This window comes from Poecilia mexicana, unplaced genomic scaffold, assembly GCF_051168715.1.
Source record: "Poecilia mexicana isolate PSO_F unplaced genomic scaffold, ASM5116871v1 scaffold_3, whole genome shotgun sequence".
In the NCBI taxonomy this organism is placed as follows: Eukaryota; Metazoa; Chordata; class Actinopteri; order Cyprinodontiformes; family Poeciliidae; genus Poecilia; species Poecilia mexicana.
In genome coordinates, this window is record NW_028263372.1 from 11204633 (window position 1) to 11221441 (window position 16809).

The 16809-nt window shown below is 40.9% G+C and overlaps 1 protein-coding gene across 2 annotated transcripts in view; it reads right to left on the reverse strand.

Moving 5' to 3' along the window:
- Positions 1-16809, reverse strand: part of cd276 (CD276 molecule) — an 83596-nt gene that overhangs the window by 9700 nt on the left and 57087 nt on the right. For both annotated transcript variants that reach the window (XM_088004152.1, XM_088004151.1), the window contains exons 6-7: positions 11767-11808; positions 5287-5325 (exon numbers count right to left, since the gene is read on the reverse strand). In XM_088004152.1, coding sequence (XP_087860278.1) covers positions 5303-5325; positions 11767-11808 — 65 coding nt within the window. In that variant the 3' untranslated portion in view covers positions 5287-5302. The remainder of the gene's footprint in view (positions 1-5286; positions 5326-11766; positions 11809-16809) is intronic.

Below are 16809 nucleotides of genomic sequence, written 5' to 3' on the forward strand. Positions count from 1 at the left end.
TTGATGTAGATGTTTGCCAAGGTTTTCAACAGCACCATACATTGCTACGCAGTACAACTGTCCATTGCAGTTTGTTTTTGATTAAATATGAGCTACTACATTTGGTTATTAGCTCCACTGAAAGCCTATCCTTGTGTAACCTCACAGGAGGGGAACTCTTGAACGAGTTTTTGACTGGGGAAAAACAAGACAAAGAACACGAAATTTGATATGATCCGACATATTGGTTTATGGTGAGTAAAACCTTGGTTCTTTATAACCTGTAGAATACTTTAATAGCATTTTATCTATTTGATAAAATAGGGAGGTATTTTTCAAATTGGAAGAATTTGAAAAATACGTCCCTAAAAATCTTCATGGTGCACACTTTAGTAGAAACCTCGTAGGGCTGCGGTAATTCAGTCGAATTGAATATTCCTCTTAAGTTTTCATTTTGACTGTGGTCATTACACGTTTTTATCTGCAAATCTAAAGACGCTATAAGTTATAAGAGACATGCTGGCATTGGAGCTGGATTCAGTCCTGGGCATTTGCATCACTTTCATTATGAGTTGTTCTCTTCCACTGGCAAATGATAAAACTTGAAGTTAATCCAGTGATCGGACTCAGGACTCAATTCGACTCAATATTTTTCACTTTATAGCTACTTATTCCAAACCTCTTCCTCAGATGACACTTTTCAGGTTCGGCATTAAGCACATATCATCTCTCTCTCTCTCTCTCTCTCTCTCTCTCTATATATATATATATATATATATATATATATATATATATATATATATAGACTAGACTACAATCATTTGAGCATCTGTCCCAAAATTACACTGTTTACAACAAAACATTTCACTTTCTTAGTCGCCTGCATCTCAGATACTTTTTCAAGGTGTCCAACTCCAGTCCTGGAGGGCCAGTGTTCTTCAACTTTTATGTGGGCCCCTCTGTCAACAGTTAATGACCTGCTGATGACATAACTCAGGTTTCAACATAGCTGAATTATGTCATCAGCAGGATTCTGTAGAATTTGGGTGCATGAGGAGGTAATTCAGGGATTTGATTCAGGTGTGCTGGATGTCAAACACAAACAAAAGTTTCAAGACATGCGCTGCCTTGAGGATTGACACATCATCATCAATCTATGTGACTATGTCCATCAAAATGTCCTGTGACTTACAGATTAACTTCACCCCAACCCTCAATCTGTGGGCGCAAAGCCAATGAAACAAAAGTCTGGTCTAAAAGGGGCTTTCAGCACCTTTCACTGTTATTGTAACACCAAAAAACCTCCCGTCCTATTGATTACTGTACATCTGGCAGCTGCAGCTTCTTAAAATACACTTAGGTTAGCTTTCCTTGCATTCTACCATTTTTGTATCTCTCTCGTCCCAGGAGAATAGCGCTCCGAAGCACAATGCTGAATGTACTGAGAAAACTGTGACAGAGCAAAGCCTGAGCCGTGACAAGGAGGGGGGGGGAGTATAACAATGAGATGTATTCTCAACATGACAGGCCAGAGATTAAGTGAATATATAAGAGCAAAATGAATCGATATTTCCCATATTTGCCAAAGAACCTTCCAGGGGGCCGTTATGCAGCACTAATTGTACCTATAGGGGACATTTTCTAATGCAATCAGCACTCTCATTGGAATTCACTGAAACTCTTCTGGTGGACAACCGGGATCACCCATGCTGCTCCTTATTTCACTGAGTTCCCTTTATTCCCTTTATGCCGATGTTTTCAACATTTCTTCTCTACTCATTTGCAGCGATCTCAGGCCATGCCAAGGCTCAGTATGATTCCCTTAATATATAATTAGATTAAAGAGGAAATATGAACCCAGGGATTTCCCTCCATCCATGTTCTTACACTTTGTCCCCAGTGAGGGCAGTGAGGGGTGCTGGCATTTCGGGCGAGAGGCCGGGTTCACCCTGGACAAGTCGCCAGTCCATGGCAGAGATTTCCATCCACTTCATAAAAATATAGCAGTGAGTTTTCTCTGCACCATGTTACCTGGAGGATATGTTTTCACTTCAGATGATAGAATGTGTTCAATTTAGTGTTGAAGAATGTTTATCTGGTATTTAAGAAGTTTTAACACTTGATTCTGTTGGGATGGATCGACCCCTTCGTTGTAGCGAAGTGTGTATCCTACCTGACCTTAACCCGAAAGAAGACTTTTGGGATGACTTGGACCGGAGACTGCGACTCGGACCTTCTTGTCCAACGTCACCTTGTAAATAGACTCATGTTAGAGTGGTCAAAAAATGAATACACACATCACTAAACCTTGTGAAAAGCTGTCTCAGAAGAGTTGAAGGTCTTAGGGTGGGCAGACAATGTAACCTTAGGGATTAAGTAAGAGATGCAACTTTGTACAATCTGTCATTTTAGCAGCAGTAGGAATACATGCTGCTGTTCTAACTAAGCTAGATCTTGTTAGCATATTTGCTTTGATGCATCTAATGTGATGCCATGGTATTTTTACCTAAAGTTAAAATGCTGTGAAAATCTTACACTATTAGTGAGTTATAGTTATAACAGACAACATGGACAGACCACTAATGTTGACAGCGCTGTGCATCAAATATCAAGTGACCTCTTTAACATGTGCTGAAAGTAATAAAACAAATTTTTTTGTTACTCCTAAACATCAGTCACATGTGAACATGTATCGATAAGGAAGAGGTTTTTATAACCAAAGTGCTTCCTGACTCTGAAAGGACTTAATTAAATGCAGAGCCTTTATTAAATAAGATATGCTGCATTCTGCATAAATGCATAAATCAATAGCAAAACTGCCACAGAAATATTAGAATAATTGATCCGGGGTGATTCAGCAGCAAGGAGGTCCGGGGGCTTGCAGGATATTAGCTCGACGTAATAATCTCGGTGAAGGTCAGTGGATACTCCAGTAATGACAAATGTCCTCTCTTTGACTCCTGCTGGTCAGACTTTATTTTGGCTGGTTACAGGAAATTACTTTCTGCACCTTTCATCTTGTTCCACTCAGTGTGTAAGCTGCAGCTTTACGGCAATGACCAATCAGGGTATCATAAAAACAAGCTGTAACTGTCCCGACTCGTCATAAAAAACATTCACTCAACTGACGTCAAACTGCTGGTTATTAAAGTAAGAATTAGAGGCTCGGTGAATACCACACAATACCGGCACGAGTGACCTTGCAAAACTTCTGCCTGTGGCATGTCTGAGGAAGATCAGAGAGTTAAATGTACCACTTTTGTACTGATAAAAATTGTAGTTAAGTTTTTCTTCTCAATACATCTGCATCAATTCTGGAGGAACAGAAATGCTAAGTCCTAGCAATAACTACAGTTCAGAAATGCAAACTAATGACATTTACAACCTGCAAACTTTAATAACTGCAGATCTCATGCCACCACACCGAGCGACATAGTTTATTAGTAGGGTCTTTATCAAAGCAGCATAAATATTAATCTATATTTATGCAAAAATGAAGCCAAAAGTGTGTGAGATTTTTTTTTTTTTAGCTTGGACTTTTCTTCTGTGTTTCCAATCTGCTGAGGATGACGAGGAACCGGGATGAAGAGACAGCAGTGATGAAGGTTTATTATTAGGAGACAAGAAACAAAGTTGGTCAGTGATTTTTTTTCTTCTTCTTCTTTAAAAGGTCAGATTGCTTGAAAGCATTCTTCTTTTTTGATACTGGTTACTTGCAATGAAACACATACTATCATTGCTTTGAATCAAAAAAATGCATCACAGTCAATAAGTTGCTTATATTAAATCTGCACCTAAATAAACCGTTTATCAAATCATCAAGAACTACATGGAGAAATGTTTAAATCCTGAAGAATGCTTCAGGGAGCCCAAAGGGTTAATGTCTGCACTGCAATGGCAGCAGGCAGCAAGATGCTTTCATGGCGCCTAGAAGGGCATTTAAGAGGCGACCACTCTCCAAGAGAAACATCAGAAACAGACTGACGTTCTGCAGGAAGCAGGAGGATTGGATTGAGGTTATGGAGGTCCCAATGAACTGTCCATCAGATGACTGGGACAAGGGACTGTCAGGACAAGGTGAGGAAACGCAACTCTGAAGTTTGTGTCATGTAGAGAAAATAAAAAAACAAGACGGGCGATTAAGTGGCGCAGGGATCAAAAACGCTGACGTTTCGGTTTTATGAGGAAATAAAAATGCCCAGATCACGATCCCAATTTCCGTTGTTTTCAAGAAACAAATCCCAACAACACTGAAGCAGTAAAGGTTGCAAAAAACAAAAACAAAAAAAAAAAAGCAAAACTGTAAATCATTCGTATAATATAGTGGGGGCCGTGCGTTTCTCGAACTGACAGATTTATTTGCACATGTTGAAACGGTCAGAAAATAGTCAATAGAGCAGATATTGACTATCTGCACTCTGGAGAAACCAAGACAGGCAGCATTAAATGTGTCAAATATACCAGGCCACTAATTGTAGGCTTGTTGTATACAGGTCAGGCTTTAAGGTGCTTTTCTCAGGGTTGAGAAAAAAAAAAAAAAAGGAAGTGAGAGGAACTGCTAGACGTTTTCTTCAGAAGCGCCCAGAAACAAAAATGTGTCATTTTTCTTTCAGGGTTTCAAATCACAAAACCTTGGTGCAGCCGTCTAAAAAGGAGCAGAACTCATCTATCTCTTTTTAAGGTAACTCATAATTATGAGTATTTAAGCAGCAGTATATATAATTAATGGAGGGTTATTGTGGGGGGTTTTTTTTAAGGGAAGCAGTTAGATTAAGCCTCAAGTGTTTCAGAAACTTACATTTTTTTAAAGTAAAAACCATAACAATGAAACCATCGGTTATATTCACATGATAATCACGTTTACCAGGAAATCCTTACAAATGAGCAATTTTCCAAATTTCTAAAAAGTGTTTTAGAGAGAAAGTCCGACAGCCTGTGCGACTCAAACCCAACCTATTTACCATTAATAAGACCCTGACCCCGGCTTTGACTGGACTAGGAAAAGCCTAGCAGATAAAATGAAGCAGATATTTCATATCAGACAGTGACCTTCTGATTTCTGAAATGATAATGTCAAGACTTCTAATATCTCCATACTCTCTAAAATTAATGCAGCCTATCTTCATTACAGCAGCACTTACCAATAACCTCCAGTGTGTGTGTGACACTGTGTCCTTCAAAGAATTCACACAGAACGTACAAGACGTTAATGACAACGGAGGATGAAGAAGAAAAAAAAAAGCTGTCACCACAGCAACACATGCATGTGAATACATTTGAAGAAAGAGACTGAAAACCGACACGCACCTTCACTCTGTCGTTCTTAGCTCTTCAGTGGCGTCATCGCTGGAGAAAGCAAGAAAAGAAAACAAAACACACATACACACACACACACATTAAGACATGATTTCAAAACATCACAGACTGTAAATATTTACATTGAGAATAAAACAGAAAGATGCGATGATAGGGCGTCCTTCGTTGCACACTACGATGCGGGCCTAATTCTGTTTCACAACCCCTCCCTCTCCGCCGCTCCGTCTCTGCTCACCAACGTCGCCGTGGCTAACAGGAAGCAGAGGGCACGACGTTTTATTTAATTAGTCACAGCAGCTGAGTGCTCATGTGGAACCAAACAAGAGAGGTAGATTGGGGCAGTGAGATGGATAGGCACACTCCCACCGGGCCTTGGCTGGGTTGTCAGAGGAGCACCGATTACATGACAGGGAGCGGGGCTGGGGGAGGGCGATGGCTGTGGTAGTGGGTGTTGCTTGGCAAGAAGATGAAAATGGAGCTTGTACAGGGTGAAGGAGGAAGGAAGGGGTGGGGGGGGGGATTCATCCCAGAACATGGATTGCCTTTAACTCCACAAGTATCCAAGCCCTTCCTCAAAAGCACTCGCCGATGGTTTTGTCTAATACACCAACAAGCTGCCTTCGACTGCTTTTATTAACTGTGACAATGCTCATTATTCCAAATGATTTAGAGGCTATCTTTTATTTTTATTTTTTATTTTTCCTCCCGTCTCGTCCCAAGCTGATCCGTTGGCCTTTTCCTCGCGGACCAGAAGATTTACCCCCTGGAAGGGGCGCAGGAGTAGCTCAACGCGCGGCAGGTGCCTGATGAGCGTCTGAGTCCAAGAGAGAAGTGTTTCTCCAACAACCGGCTCGATCAAACACAACGAAAAACATCAAGAGGCGTCACGCGTGGGGAGAATCTGTTAGTATGCGATCGGCTCATGCGGTGTAGATTAAAAATCGTCTGAGGCATGTGAATAAAAGTTTCTGTGATTATTACTATCCAATGGACGGCGCAAGAAAGATCAGCAGGCTCGCACACGAATAAAACATGCTCCTCTCGGTGTGGTGCAGAACCGCGCCAGGAATGCGAACGGTGAGCTTATTATATGTGCAAACCGCTAAGCAGTGGTGTTCGGGGAGATCTGTTAATTAGCACTCCTGAAGATATCCAGTGACCCACATCTAATAGTGAAGGGAACACAAATGTTCTATTTACATATCTTTAGTCGGTAATGTGCGACCACGGGGAGAGCCCGCTTGTTCGGCGTGTAGTGTCAATGAAAAGAGAAAAGAAAGTTAAGCTGAGCTACCTGGGACGCTTTCCAGGGACTTCTCCAACTGAACTGTGGCTTTAGCGCTTTAATTGGTGCGTTTGCAGCCTGAACAGAGGCAACAAGAGAAAAAAAGTCCTTTTTTTTAGGGTTTCATGCTGTTAAGTCATACTTTACGCCTCTCGTTCCAACGGTTAAGCCATACATTATTCAGGTGTGTTTTCATGCGGTACTTTTATTTCCATCTCTCTGTAAGAATACATCAAACAGGTGAAACAAATTAGCCCAGATGTAACTTAGGCAGAGCTGTTCATCCCCTCTGTTATTTTTGTTGTTTTTTTGGGGGGGGGGGGTTTTATCTAAAAATCTACAGGATTCGTCCTGATTGCCTGCCAGTCCTCGGGCTTTAGTGCGATTTGAGCCGGTGCTGTGTGCCTTCCAGCGGTGGCCTCGGCATTAAGGAGTCAGAGACGAGCGCCGGCCGGGGCTGCTAATGCCATAAGCTGTGTGAGGCTTGATATTCCATAACCTTCCACCTACTCAGGGCCTTGCCTCAGTTAAGATGGGTTAATAAAACTGGTTTTACCGCTCTGCTCTCCTTTTCAGAGGCCATGTTAAATTGCTCTTTTACCGATGATTCTGTGTCTGTGAAAGAACTGGGTCACTCGCGCTCCCTTCCACGGGGAAGTGCACACAAACTGAATTCAGATTCTGATAGGAGCCTCGCTTGCGACGACTGCAGCCGTTTCCTAAACAACGTGACACGCTCAGGTTATTGGACTGGGTGAAGTTGCGGGTTGGGGGAGTGTTGGGGGGGTGAACGAGAGGCGTTTGCTGCATGACTTTGCATGTGCATGAAAATCAGTGATAGGAGTCTCTTTCTGGCTGCACGTCTTGAGTGCCCTTCCTACAATCGACTGTGCGGTTGTGGGATTGCGAAGTGCTGTGCCTGGAAATATAGACGGGAATGTGAGCTACAGTGTTTGGTAAACATTATTTGCCTCTGCTGTAAATGCAACAAAGGGATCTCATCCCGCGGCAAACGGATGAGCACAGGTCCCTAGTTATCACTGGTTATTGTTCCAATCAGGCCGGCTTTGAAAGGGGAAAGCGCACTCTCCTTTGGACAGCTCATTAAGATAACACACAAACGTGGCTCCCCATCATCCAGGGTTTATTAAAGTGAGGCTCATTTTAGCTCCTTTGTCTCGCGCAGGAACCTCTGGCTTTGTCAGCGCAATTGAAGCCAGATGGCGAAACAAAGCTGCCTGTCTGAATCGCTTAGAGAGTGATCTCAGAAGACAGAGCCATTAGCTTGACTTCACAAGCTCGCCGCCCACAGTGTCCACCTGGTTCCAGCAGGTGCGTGCGGGGCGACGAGAAGGAGCACGGGGTTTGGGGGGGGGCAAGCGAGGCGACGACGTGACGTTGCGTCGCGTCAGCGGCGTGCGGGCGGCTTTAGCTACGGCTGAACTATGTTAAGTCTTACTAGTTGTGGGATGGCTGACCCTGCTCCTGGCTTCACAGACTTCCCCTCTGAAACATTCATGAGAGAGCGAGCGGAGAATAAAAGCCATTGTCCCCCTTCACTCACAGACTCTCCTTCACCTCTTGGCTTATTAAAATCACATGGTATTAACTTTGGCGTTCACCGAAAGGCTAAATAATTAAATCAGAATTTAAAAAAAGAAAAAAAAGAAAGTCAAATGAATAACTCTAATGACATTAATACTTGAGGGAGGACTGCTCCAAGACCGCGAGGGTTGGTCACCGAAGCTAGTAATGCAAAAGAGGTTCGCCCTGAGTGCTAATGGAAAAATTAATTCAGGACTCATAAGGTCATATTTCTGCCAAGCAAAATATCACAATCACCCTAATCATGCAAAAAGAAGCTCACAAAGCAGTTTCCTGTCTCGGTTCAGCAGCTCTCCTAAGAGGCCAAATGTAAATACTCAGCAAATCAGAGATTTGAAAGGAGGATTCTGTTTTCATGATGAGAGTTTAAATTAGATGTTCTTCTTCCTTTGGCTATAAGGTAAACTGCTGGCAGAGGCAAAACGCCACAAGGGAGAAAAAAGAAAAAGGGAGTCAGATTCTGGGATGAGGAGTCAAACAGAGTGAAAGAAGACGGGATTAGTGCGTTGCCCTTAGTACGGTAAACGTTTCTCCTTTCAGTGAAACTGTCGGACAGCTGGTTACGATTTGTTTTTTGTGACAATGTTGACATCAAAATTCTCCACTAATCCCAAATATAAAAATTTTACTGGACTTCTTTGTTGCTTTGCACAGCTCTAATGAAAGAACTGGGAACATGTTTTAGAGGCTGGAAGTTATCTCCCTGAATATTTTATGTGTCACATTGGACATATTAAAGCACTTCTCAAGCGCAACAAAACCAAATAATCATCTGCCAAAACTTTTGGAGGCTAGCACAAAATCACAACCAGATGAAGACGAAAAAAGCAACAAAACAAAAAGTTAATCTTCATTTGCCTTTTTATTTTCATTTGAGTAAGCTGCTGCATTTCTATAAAATCTGTGTCTGTAAAGCTACAGCTCTGCTAACCCTTTTCATATAATTGAATTTAAAGAAAAATCCAATAATGTGGAACACCTTGTGTAGAATCTGTCACAATTAACCACACTGGGCAAATAGATCTTAAGTATAGTGTTGTGAAAATATTTGTGTTGATACTGATCAGTGGCAAATTAGCAGGACTTTCAAAAATCTCAAAGAAAGCCCCAAATAACGATATGAAATGAGCTTGAATGGGGTTTTCTGCCCAATACAAGGTGAAAACATTCAGTCTCGATCTAAAATAACTTCCAAACTAAATAACGTGGTGATGGTTTGGTCAGTCAATCATACTTTCATTTTCAGTCAGTGGGTTGTTGGTCCAATCAGTCCTAACTGGTGAAGTGGCGATTTTTGGAGGGACAGACATGAAGAGGTGCAAACGACTTCATGAGAAGGAAGTTCATGTCATGAACTTTAGTTTTTACTTTAAAGACAGCTATCCTACTAGAAGATGTGTGTTGTTAAAAAGCTCATGGACTTGGGATTTTGTTAGCCGTTTTTTTTTTTGAAAGGATGAACTCGGTTCTCAGCCTCTGTTTTTCTCAGGAGATGCTACTGCTGGAGGAAATGTCTGGGTCAAGTAAGTTGTATGCAAGTGGAAATGTTTTATTTTTGTTATTTATTTTTTATTCACTTAGCTTCAAAAAAAAAAAAAGTCTAGAACAAAGGCAACTATCTTAAGGCAACGCGATTATGGGTTATTCTTCCAGCCATGTTTATGTGGTCAGGGGCAGCACACAGTCAGTGTTAAAACACACAAGCCTTCTAGCCACTGGCTAATTTGCAGATAAATCCCTGGTTGAGCTCCTCAGTTCCTGGTTGGGCTTTCTGGTCAGTGGTTTGGCTTTTCCCCGTCTGATTTGGCTTTTCTATCGACAGATTCATCCAAAAAGACAGATGGATTCTGTTTGAACTGAGCATCAATGGTGGGTAAAACTAATTACCTTTTGCTGCAGCCTGTCTCCTTTAATCATATTGTTGAAAAAAAAATATATAAATATATATATATATATATATATATACTGTATATATATATTTTTTTTTTCATTTTGCATTTTCTCATTTGTTCTTTGGTTCTGAAATTGCTTTTCGTCATTTATTTATTGTATTGTTGTAATGTTTGGGCATCTTAGTGTTTATCTACATCTTTTTGGAATCGTTTTGTAAGTATTTTATTGTATTTAAATGGTCACAGGTTTTTTTATTTGCAAGGCAAATCTACCTAATCAAACTAATAGTCAGCTGAGGGTTAATTAAGTGTTTGTGTAGCATTTTCAAAAATAAAATAAACTATTTGTAATTTATTTGGTTGTAATTGTGCTGTGATTATCAGATTTTTTGCAAACTAAGTGCTTAATCAAAGGAAGCATGAGTCTGAATAGTTTTGTGTGTCCCTGTTTCCATGGTGACCTCCGCACATCACCAGACCCAACATGTATCTACAATACTTAAGACCTCAGCAGGACAATTAGCAGTAGCTTCCCTATCTTTCATTAGATGATGAAATGCTATTGTCACTATTTTACCTAACTTTGCCAAAGTAATATTTAATGTCTAATTATGTCTTTCATAAAGCTGTTAATTTATTTAACCAAGCAACAGATTATTGAACTGTCCATAAAGGTTCTCCTCCAACACTTCATATGCTGAGTATTAATGTAAAGCAGCAGTCAGAAGCTATGCAGGAACCATTATTGTATGTTCAATCAGTCATAATAAAGACAAAAACAGCTACAACATGTCTCTAACGTTGCAGCCAGAATGACAAAATACTGCCGTCATAGAAACTGATTTGTGAACTGGATCTCAAACGTCTATTAGAGTTTAAGTTATTACCATTAACTACACAGAAAAGGCAGCATTTTATTCTCTGTGTCTCTTTGTTGTTCATTAACTAGTTTCTTGGAAATGTTAAATTAAACAGAATTCACATTTACAAATTGAAAGAGTCAACAGTCTGTTTTTTTTTCCTTCTCTACTCGCATGATTTCACATTTTACATGGGATGTTTTTCTGCGCCTATTAATTTGCTTTTCCAAGCAGAGATCAGCTCAGCCTTTCCAGATGACAGGGCTGGAAACAGCAGATCGAATCACTTACCTTGTTGTATTTTTATCCTCTGAATCATTTTTTTTTCCCTCAATCAACCATATAATCTGGATAATCAATCAATCAAGTGTTTTTGTAAAGTATACTTAAACAACAAAGCAGTTCAAAGTGCTTTACATCATAAAAACACCAACAAGAAGTGACAAAAACATCATACAGTCACCAATCTGATCAAAAACATATATATAAATCATATATGTTGGTCATTGTTCCATTAATTATGGTTCAAAAAGGTGAGTTTTTAGTCTTGATTTAAAGGAACTCGGTGTGGACCAGAACCAGAAGACAAGTGTTTCACTGGTTCCTACAGTAGAAAGAAGTCAAGCAAAGTGGTCAACAATAAATGTGAATCTTAAATGTTTTTGTTTGTTTCTCTTTGCCAAACACAAAGTCTGAGTTGCGTAAATGTAACAAGTGTACATTTAAGTGTACATGTAAGTGGACGAAAGTCGTAGAACCTTTATCAGGTGCCCTTCAGCTGCAACGCTGCGTGAGAAAATGAGACTTGACCAGGTAGGAATGGACTGACCTGTCTTCGATTCCTCTTCTTCCAGCTCCTTGGCCTCCTCGGCTGTGGGGAGACAGAGGTTCCATTATCAGCGGGAGCCACAGCACAAAGCCGGGCGCACCATGGCGTCACTTCATTGCAAGTCAACAGCGAGCGGATCCTTCACAGCTCGAAGGACAAGCTGTGATAAAAAGAGCTATATGGCGATGATGCCGTCACACAATGCTTCCCCATCACATCACACACACACACACACACACACACACACACACACAAACGTGCGCACACGCACACACACGCTGAGTCACGTCCAGCCTTTAACCTCCTATCCAGCACTTTCACAAAGACTCTAATCACATTAGACTTTAGCTGCAGGCTTTCAGAAAACCCACTGTCAACACAGTAAGGGGGGGTAACCCAAGTAGTGATGGCTGTCACGGGACATCCATGTGGATACGGGCTAAAAATATCCACCTGCATGTGTTCAAGACATGGATCTGCATCCTCTGTAGCTTCAGAATAAACTCTTTACAGAGCAAAACTAACTGCCAGAGCAACTAAATTTATGTGTTTTAACACTGACGCATTTTAGCGCAATTTTCCTCGAACTCCGACTGCCGAGACCGGGGTCCTCTTGGGAAATTAATAAAAGAAATCTTGTTATGAAATCGGCAGCACAAAGTGTTGCATTTCAAGGTTCAAACAGCCTGCGCATGTATATATTTAAAGCGCCTTCCACTGTATGAAATCGTTACCTCTCAACATTAATATTGCAGGTCTATGGATTCTAACGTGCAGCTGTGCAGTTTTCACTAACAATGACGCCGACATTATGTTTGCAACTTTAATGTAAAAAGGAAGCAAAAATATTTTGTGGAGAAGAAATAAATGCAAAACCGCCCTGCGCAGACACTGCTTCACAAACTCGGTATTGCAGTGTAAAATTACCGCAGATGCATGAAGCCTTTTTCGCTCCGCCAACCATCTTAACAGTGTGGCAGTGGCAGAAGCACCTCAGGGGAAGACGCTTTGACAGGAGAGTGACGCTCATTTAAAGGCACCTTAAGGTCAGGGTGAATATGAGGGCAGCCAGAGAGAAGTGACTGAGAGCTGCCTCCGTCGTACACAGAGTGAAACAGCTTCAAACCCCAGCTGGCTGCATTGACAACATGTGGCGGCGAGAAAGAGGGCAGCTACTGCTTGAGTGGGGAAGATGGACGAAATGCTAAATAAACAAACGGAGAGTTAGAGGAAGGCTGCATTCTTCTAGCTGAAGCCAGAAGAATGTTAATGTTTTGTGTCGTCCTGCATTCTGCGTGTGATTTTTATTTGTTGACATTAATAAATGTAGCTTTCTAAATCGGTGCCGTCTAGAGTTCTTCACAAACTTCAAGTTAAACCCTAGAAAATACTAAATATGGTAGGAAACACACCGCGCCTCACCCTGAGCACATCGTCTCAACAGTTAAACGTGGTGGTGGTCTCATCATGCTGTGGGACTGTTCTTCTTCTTTAGAGACACGGGAGCAGCTCAGAGTTAATGAGGAATATGGAATGGACTAAATACAAGGTAATCGTGAAATAAAACCTGTCAGATGTTGAAAAGGTTAACGATTCAAGATCCAGTAGAATAATGCATTTCTAAACACACAGACAGAAACACACTATATCAGGGGTTTAAACTAGAGGTCATTTAACATTGTTTTAAGTCACAATAAATAAAATAAATTCTAATATCTAAAAATAGAAATGAAACTGCTCATTCTTGATTTAGTCACAGAACAACACATTTTTCTATGGTAAGTAGACCAACTCGTCCTGTGAATTTGTGGTCCTGAACGTAATGTTTTTGGTAGGACAAGGCAGAAATGACTCTTAAAGGTGAAGGTTGCTGATCTGTAGTTTAAGAATATCCATGTAATCAAACGGCCTCTTCAAAATCCAGACCTGAATCAAACTGATCGTTTGGGACAAGACTTGAAAATCGTTGTTCACAGATGCTCTGCTTCAAATCTAACTGAGTTTGAACTACGTTGCAGAGGAAATTAGGCAGAAATGTCACTCTCTACACACGGGAAAGCTGGAAGAGAGACAACCACAAAGACACTGAGCTGTAATTGCAGCAACATATGGTTCTATAAAGTACAGACAACGATAGGCCTGCCACGACAACAAACTGTGTTAGACGATAAATTGTCCCAGAAGTCATTGCGATAAATGATAATATTGTTGTTTTGACATCATATTCAAGTAATATAATGGTAATGGTATAATAGTGCAAGAATATATTCTCAGATTTCATTAAACTTTAAATTCTAATGAATATTTTACACTGGGACTGGAAGTTATTTTAAATGTCAAAAATAAACAAACAAAACAACAGAGAAACAACAAATACAATGAATTTATGAATATATGAAAAGGGCTGGTTTAGACCAAAACACCAGACTGAAGACCTTTATCAGTTTTTAGTAGAGAGAGACAGAAAAGAACAAACAATAAGTCATGCAAATGGAAATTACTGAGCTAGTGTTAATTTATCATGTGATTATTATTGATTTATTGCTTACAGCGACAGGGCTAGATATGAATTTCAGATTGTCATTTGTAAATAAGTCTTAACACAATAACAAAGGTCGAAAGAAAATTGAAAAAGTTCAAACGATGAAAAAGTTCAATAAGTCTGAATGCTGTTATAAGGCCTTGTGTACCGATTTGAGGTTTGGTTAATTATTTCCTGCACCACAGACACACATAAACATATACGTATGCGCATTAGGACACAAAGCCTTATGAATCCTGCAACTGAGCAGCATGTCTGAATAATTATATACTTTTCAAAACCAGCTCTTCGTAAACAAAGACATAATCGTGTGTTGCTTTCCTAAAAAAGCTTTTTTTTTTAGCCAGTGTTTTGGTCGGAAACGACACAAACGACCAATATTAGTTATTCCATTTGAGTCGCATGCACACACAGCTGATCAATGATAGCATTTGGCCCGAAGCAAAGCTTATTTACCAAAAGGTTAACCTCTGTGAAACATGTGTGCCCCATTGTTAAAAGCCCACAATGGGGTGCAGGGAGCGGGGGGAGGGGGGGAACACAGCCTCCGATATGAGCTGTTTTTCTCACATAAGGGGGGGGGGAGGGGGGGATCTGTCCCATGTCGATTCTGCATGATCCCAAGAGAAGGTTTGATTAAATCACATGCTTGTCTGAATGTAAAAAGGGCTTAGGAGTGATGGATGACTGACTTCGGTGAGGGCCAGCGGAGGCATGCGCAGCCTCCTTTACACAGTCATTATATAAAGATGTCCAAGGAGGTAATAGAATATCATAGAGAACAGAGCCATGCTGGCGCTCAGACGCACACCGACACTGACTCGGGGGGGAAAAAAACTGCAATACCACAAGCTGCTCTGCTCTGTTATGATACCCATTCTGGTGCGCCGCATTGATTATGACAGGGAAGAAAAATGACTTACCCACTTCTCTACGTTTGCTGACCTTTCCAGCCTTCCCTATCCAGTCACAGTGAAGAGAGAGTCAACTTCAATCTGGTTAGGCCAGAGAACACCATTAAAAGATGAGACAACCACAATTAGTTTGCGTTTTGCTGCGCTCCGCCGCAGCGCGAGATGTGTGTTTTTGAGGCCCGTTCTTCCCTTCCATATTCATACGCGGTCCCTCCCGACAGGATTATAATAGTCTGTGCGATTGTAAAGAAAGCGCTCAGGACTGTGACTGGAAAAACCCTTAAGACTCCAGAAGCGCTGCCGGCAGGGGAGACACAAGAAAAAAAAAAAGAAAAGATTTAACATTTCAATAAGGCAGACAGTGGGATGACCACATAATGAATCCCGCCTTCAGTGTCCGGGCTGCAGGCGAGGGAATCAGCACCTCATCCAGTCGGCTGAAGAAAAGGGGGGCCCCACAACCCTCGGAGGCCCTCGCCAGTGGGAGGAACCGCATTATATTTCTCTCTTTCCATTTCATTTGATTTCATATGTTCCGTGCAGCTATTTACTCTTTCCTCTGAGTCTGTGTCACTTCCATATTTATTTTTAAACCTCTGGGCCCTGGTGCAGACTCTGGCTGACCTTTATTTAAATGTCTCCTCCACTCTGAGCAGAACTCATTACAGCAGAGCTGGTGGCTTTGCCGTATCTATCTCATTTCAAAACTTTTTCCTCCTGCACTTGCGGGGACACTCGGCTATTCTGCGATGCTAATTACTGGACCCGGGTAATGATGTTCCTCCCTGTCACAGATACGTGTCCCGCCATTCGAAATCCTGCTCGATGCATTAAGCAAAACTCCCCCTGGATTCTCAAAGTTCCTTGAGCGGCTAACATCTCATCACTGCTCACAGCCCCGTCTTTTGTGCTCCTCTTGTGCCTCCCCTCGCCCGACGCCACAACACGCGTAAGTACTGTTGACACATTACTGGAGGACTTGAACGAATGTTGTGTGGCTGCAACACATGAGTCTTTTTTTTTTTAGTTATTGATTAATCTATGGATTTATCTGTTAATTGGATAAAAAAAAATCACTTTCTGCTGATTTTATTATTTAAGCCAATTTTTTTTACAATATTAGAAATACTTTAAAAGATGTAAATAAACACTCCACTTCCTTTTTTAAATAAAAAAGAAAGTCCCAGAGAAAACTTGATGCAATAAAATAGCATTTTACTTTAGTGAACGATTGATCATCTGTATCAAAATATGCATCTGCAGCGACTTAGTTTTATCTTCACCTGGTTCAAATTCTTTAAACTATGTGACTTGAGGACTTTAGGTAGGATGTATTTACAGACAAATGTTTTTAAATGCAAACTGTATATGTTTTTGTACAGTTTTGGGACTGTTATCATGACAGGCCTATCCATGTCAATTTGTTATCTCAGCAAATCGACTTTGTGGAGTCCGTATACTCCAGTTAACAAGTAATTGATTCCTAAATTAGTTGACGATTATTTCAGTAATAGGTTCATCACAATTATGCCGATTAATCGTTTCTGCCCCAGAATGTTCAACTTAATCAATGACTCTAGAAGAGGT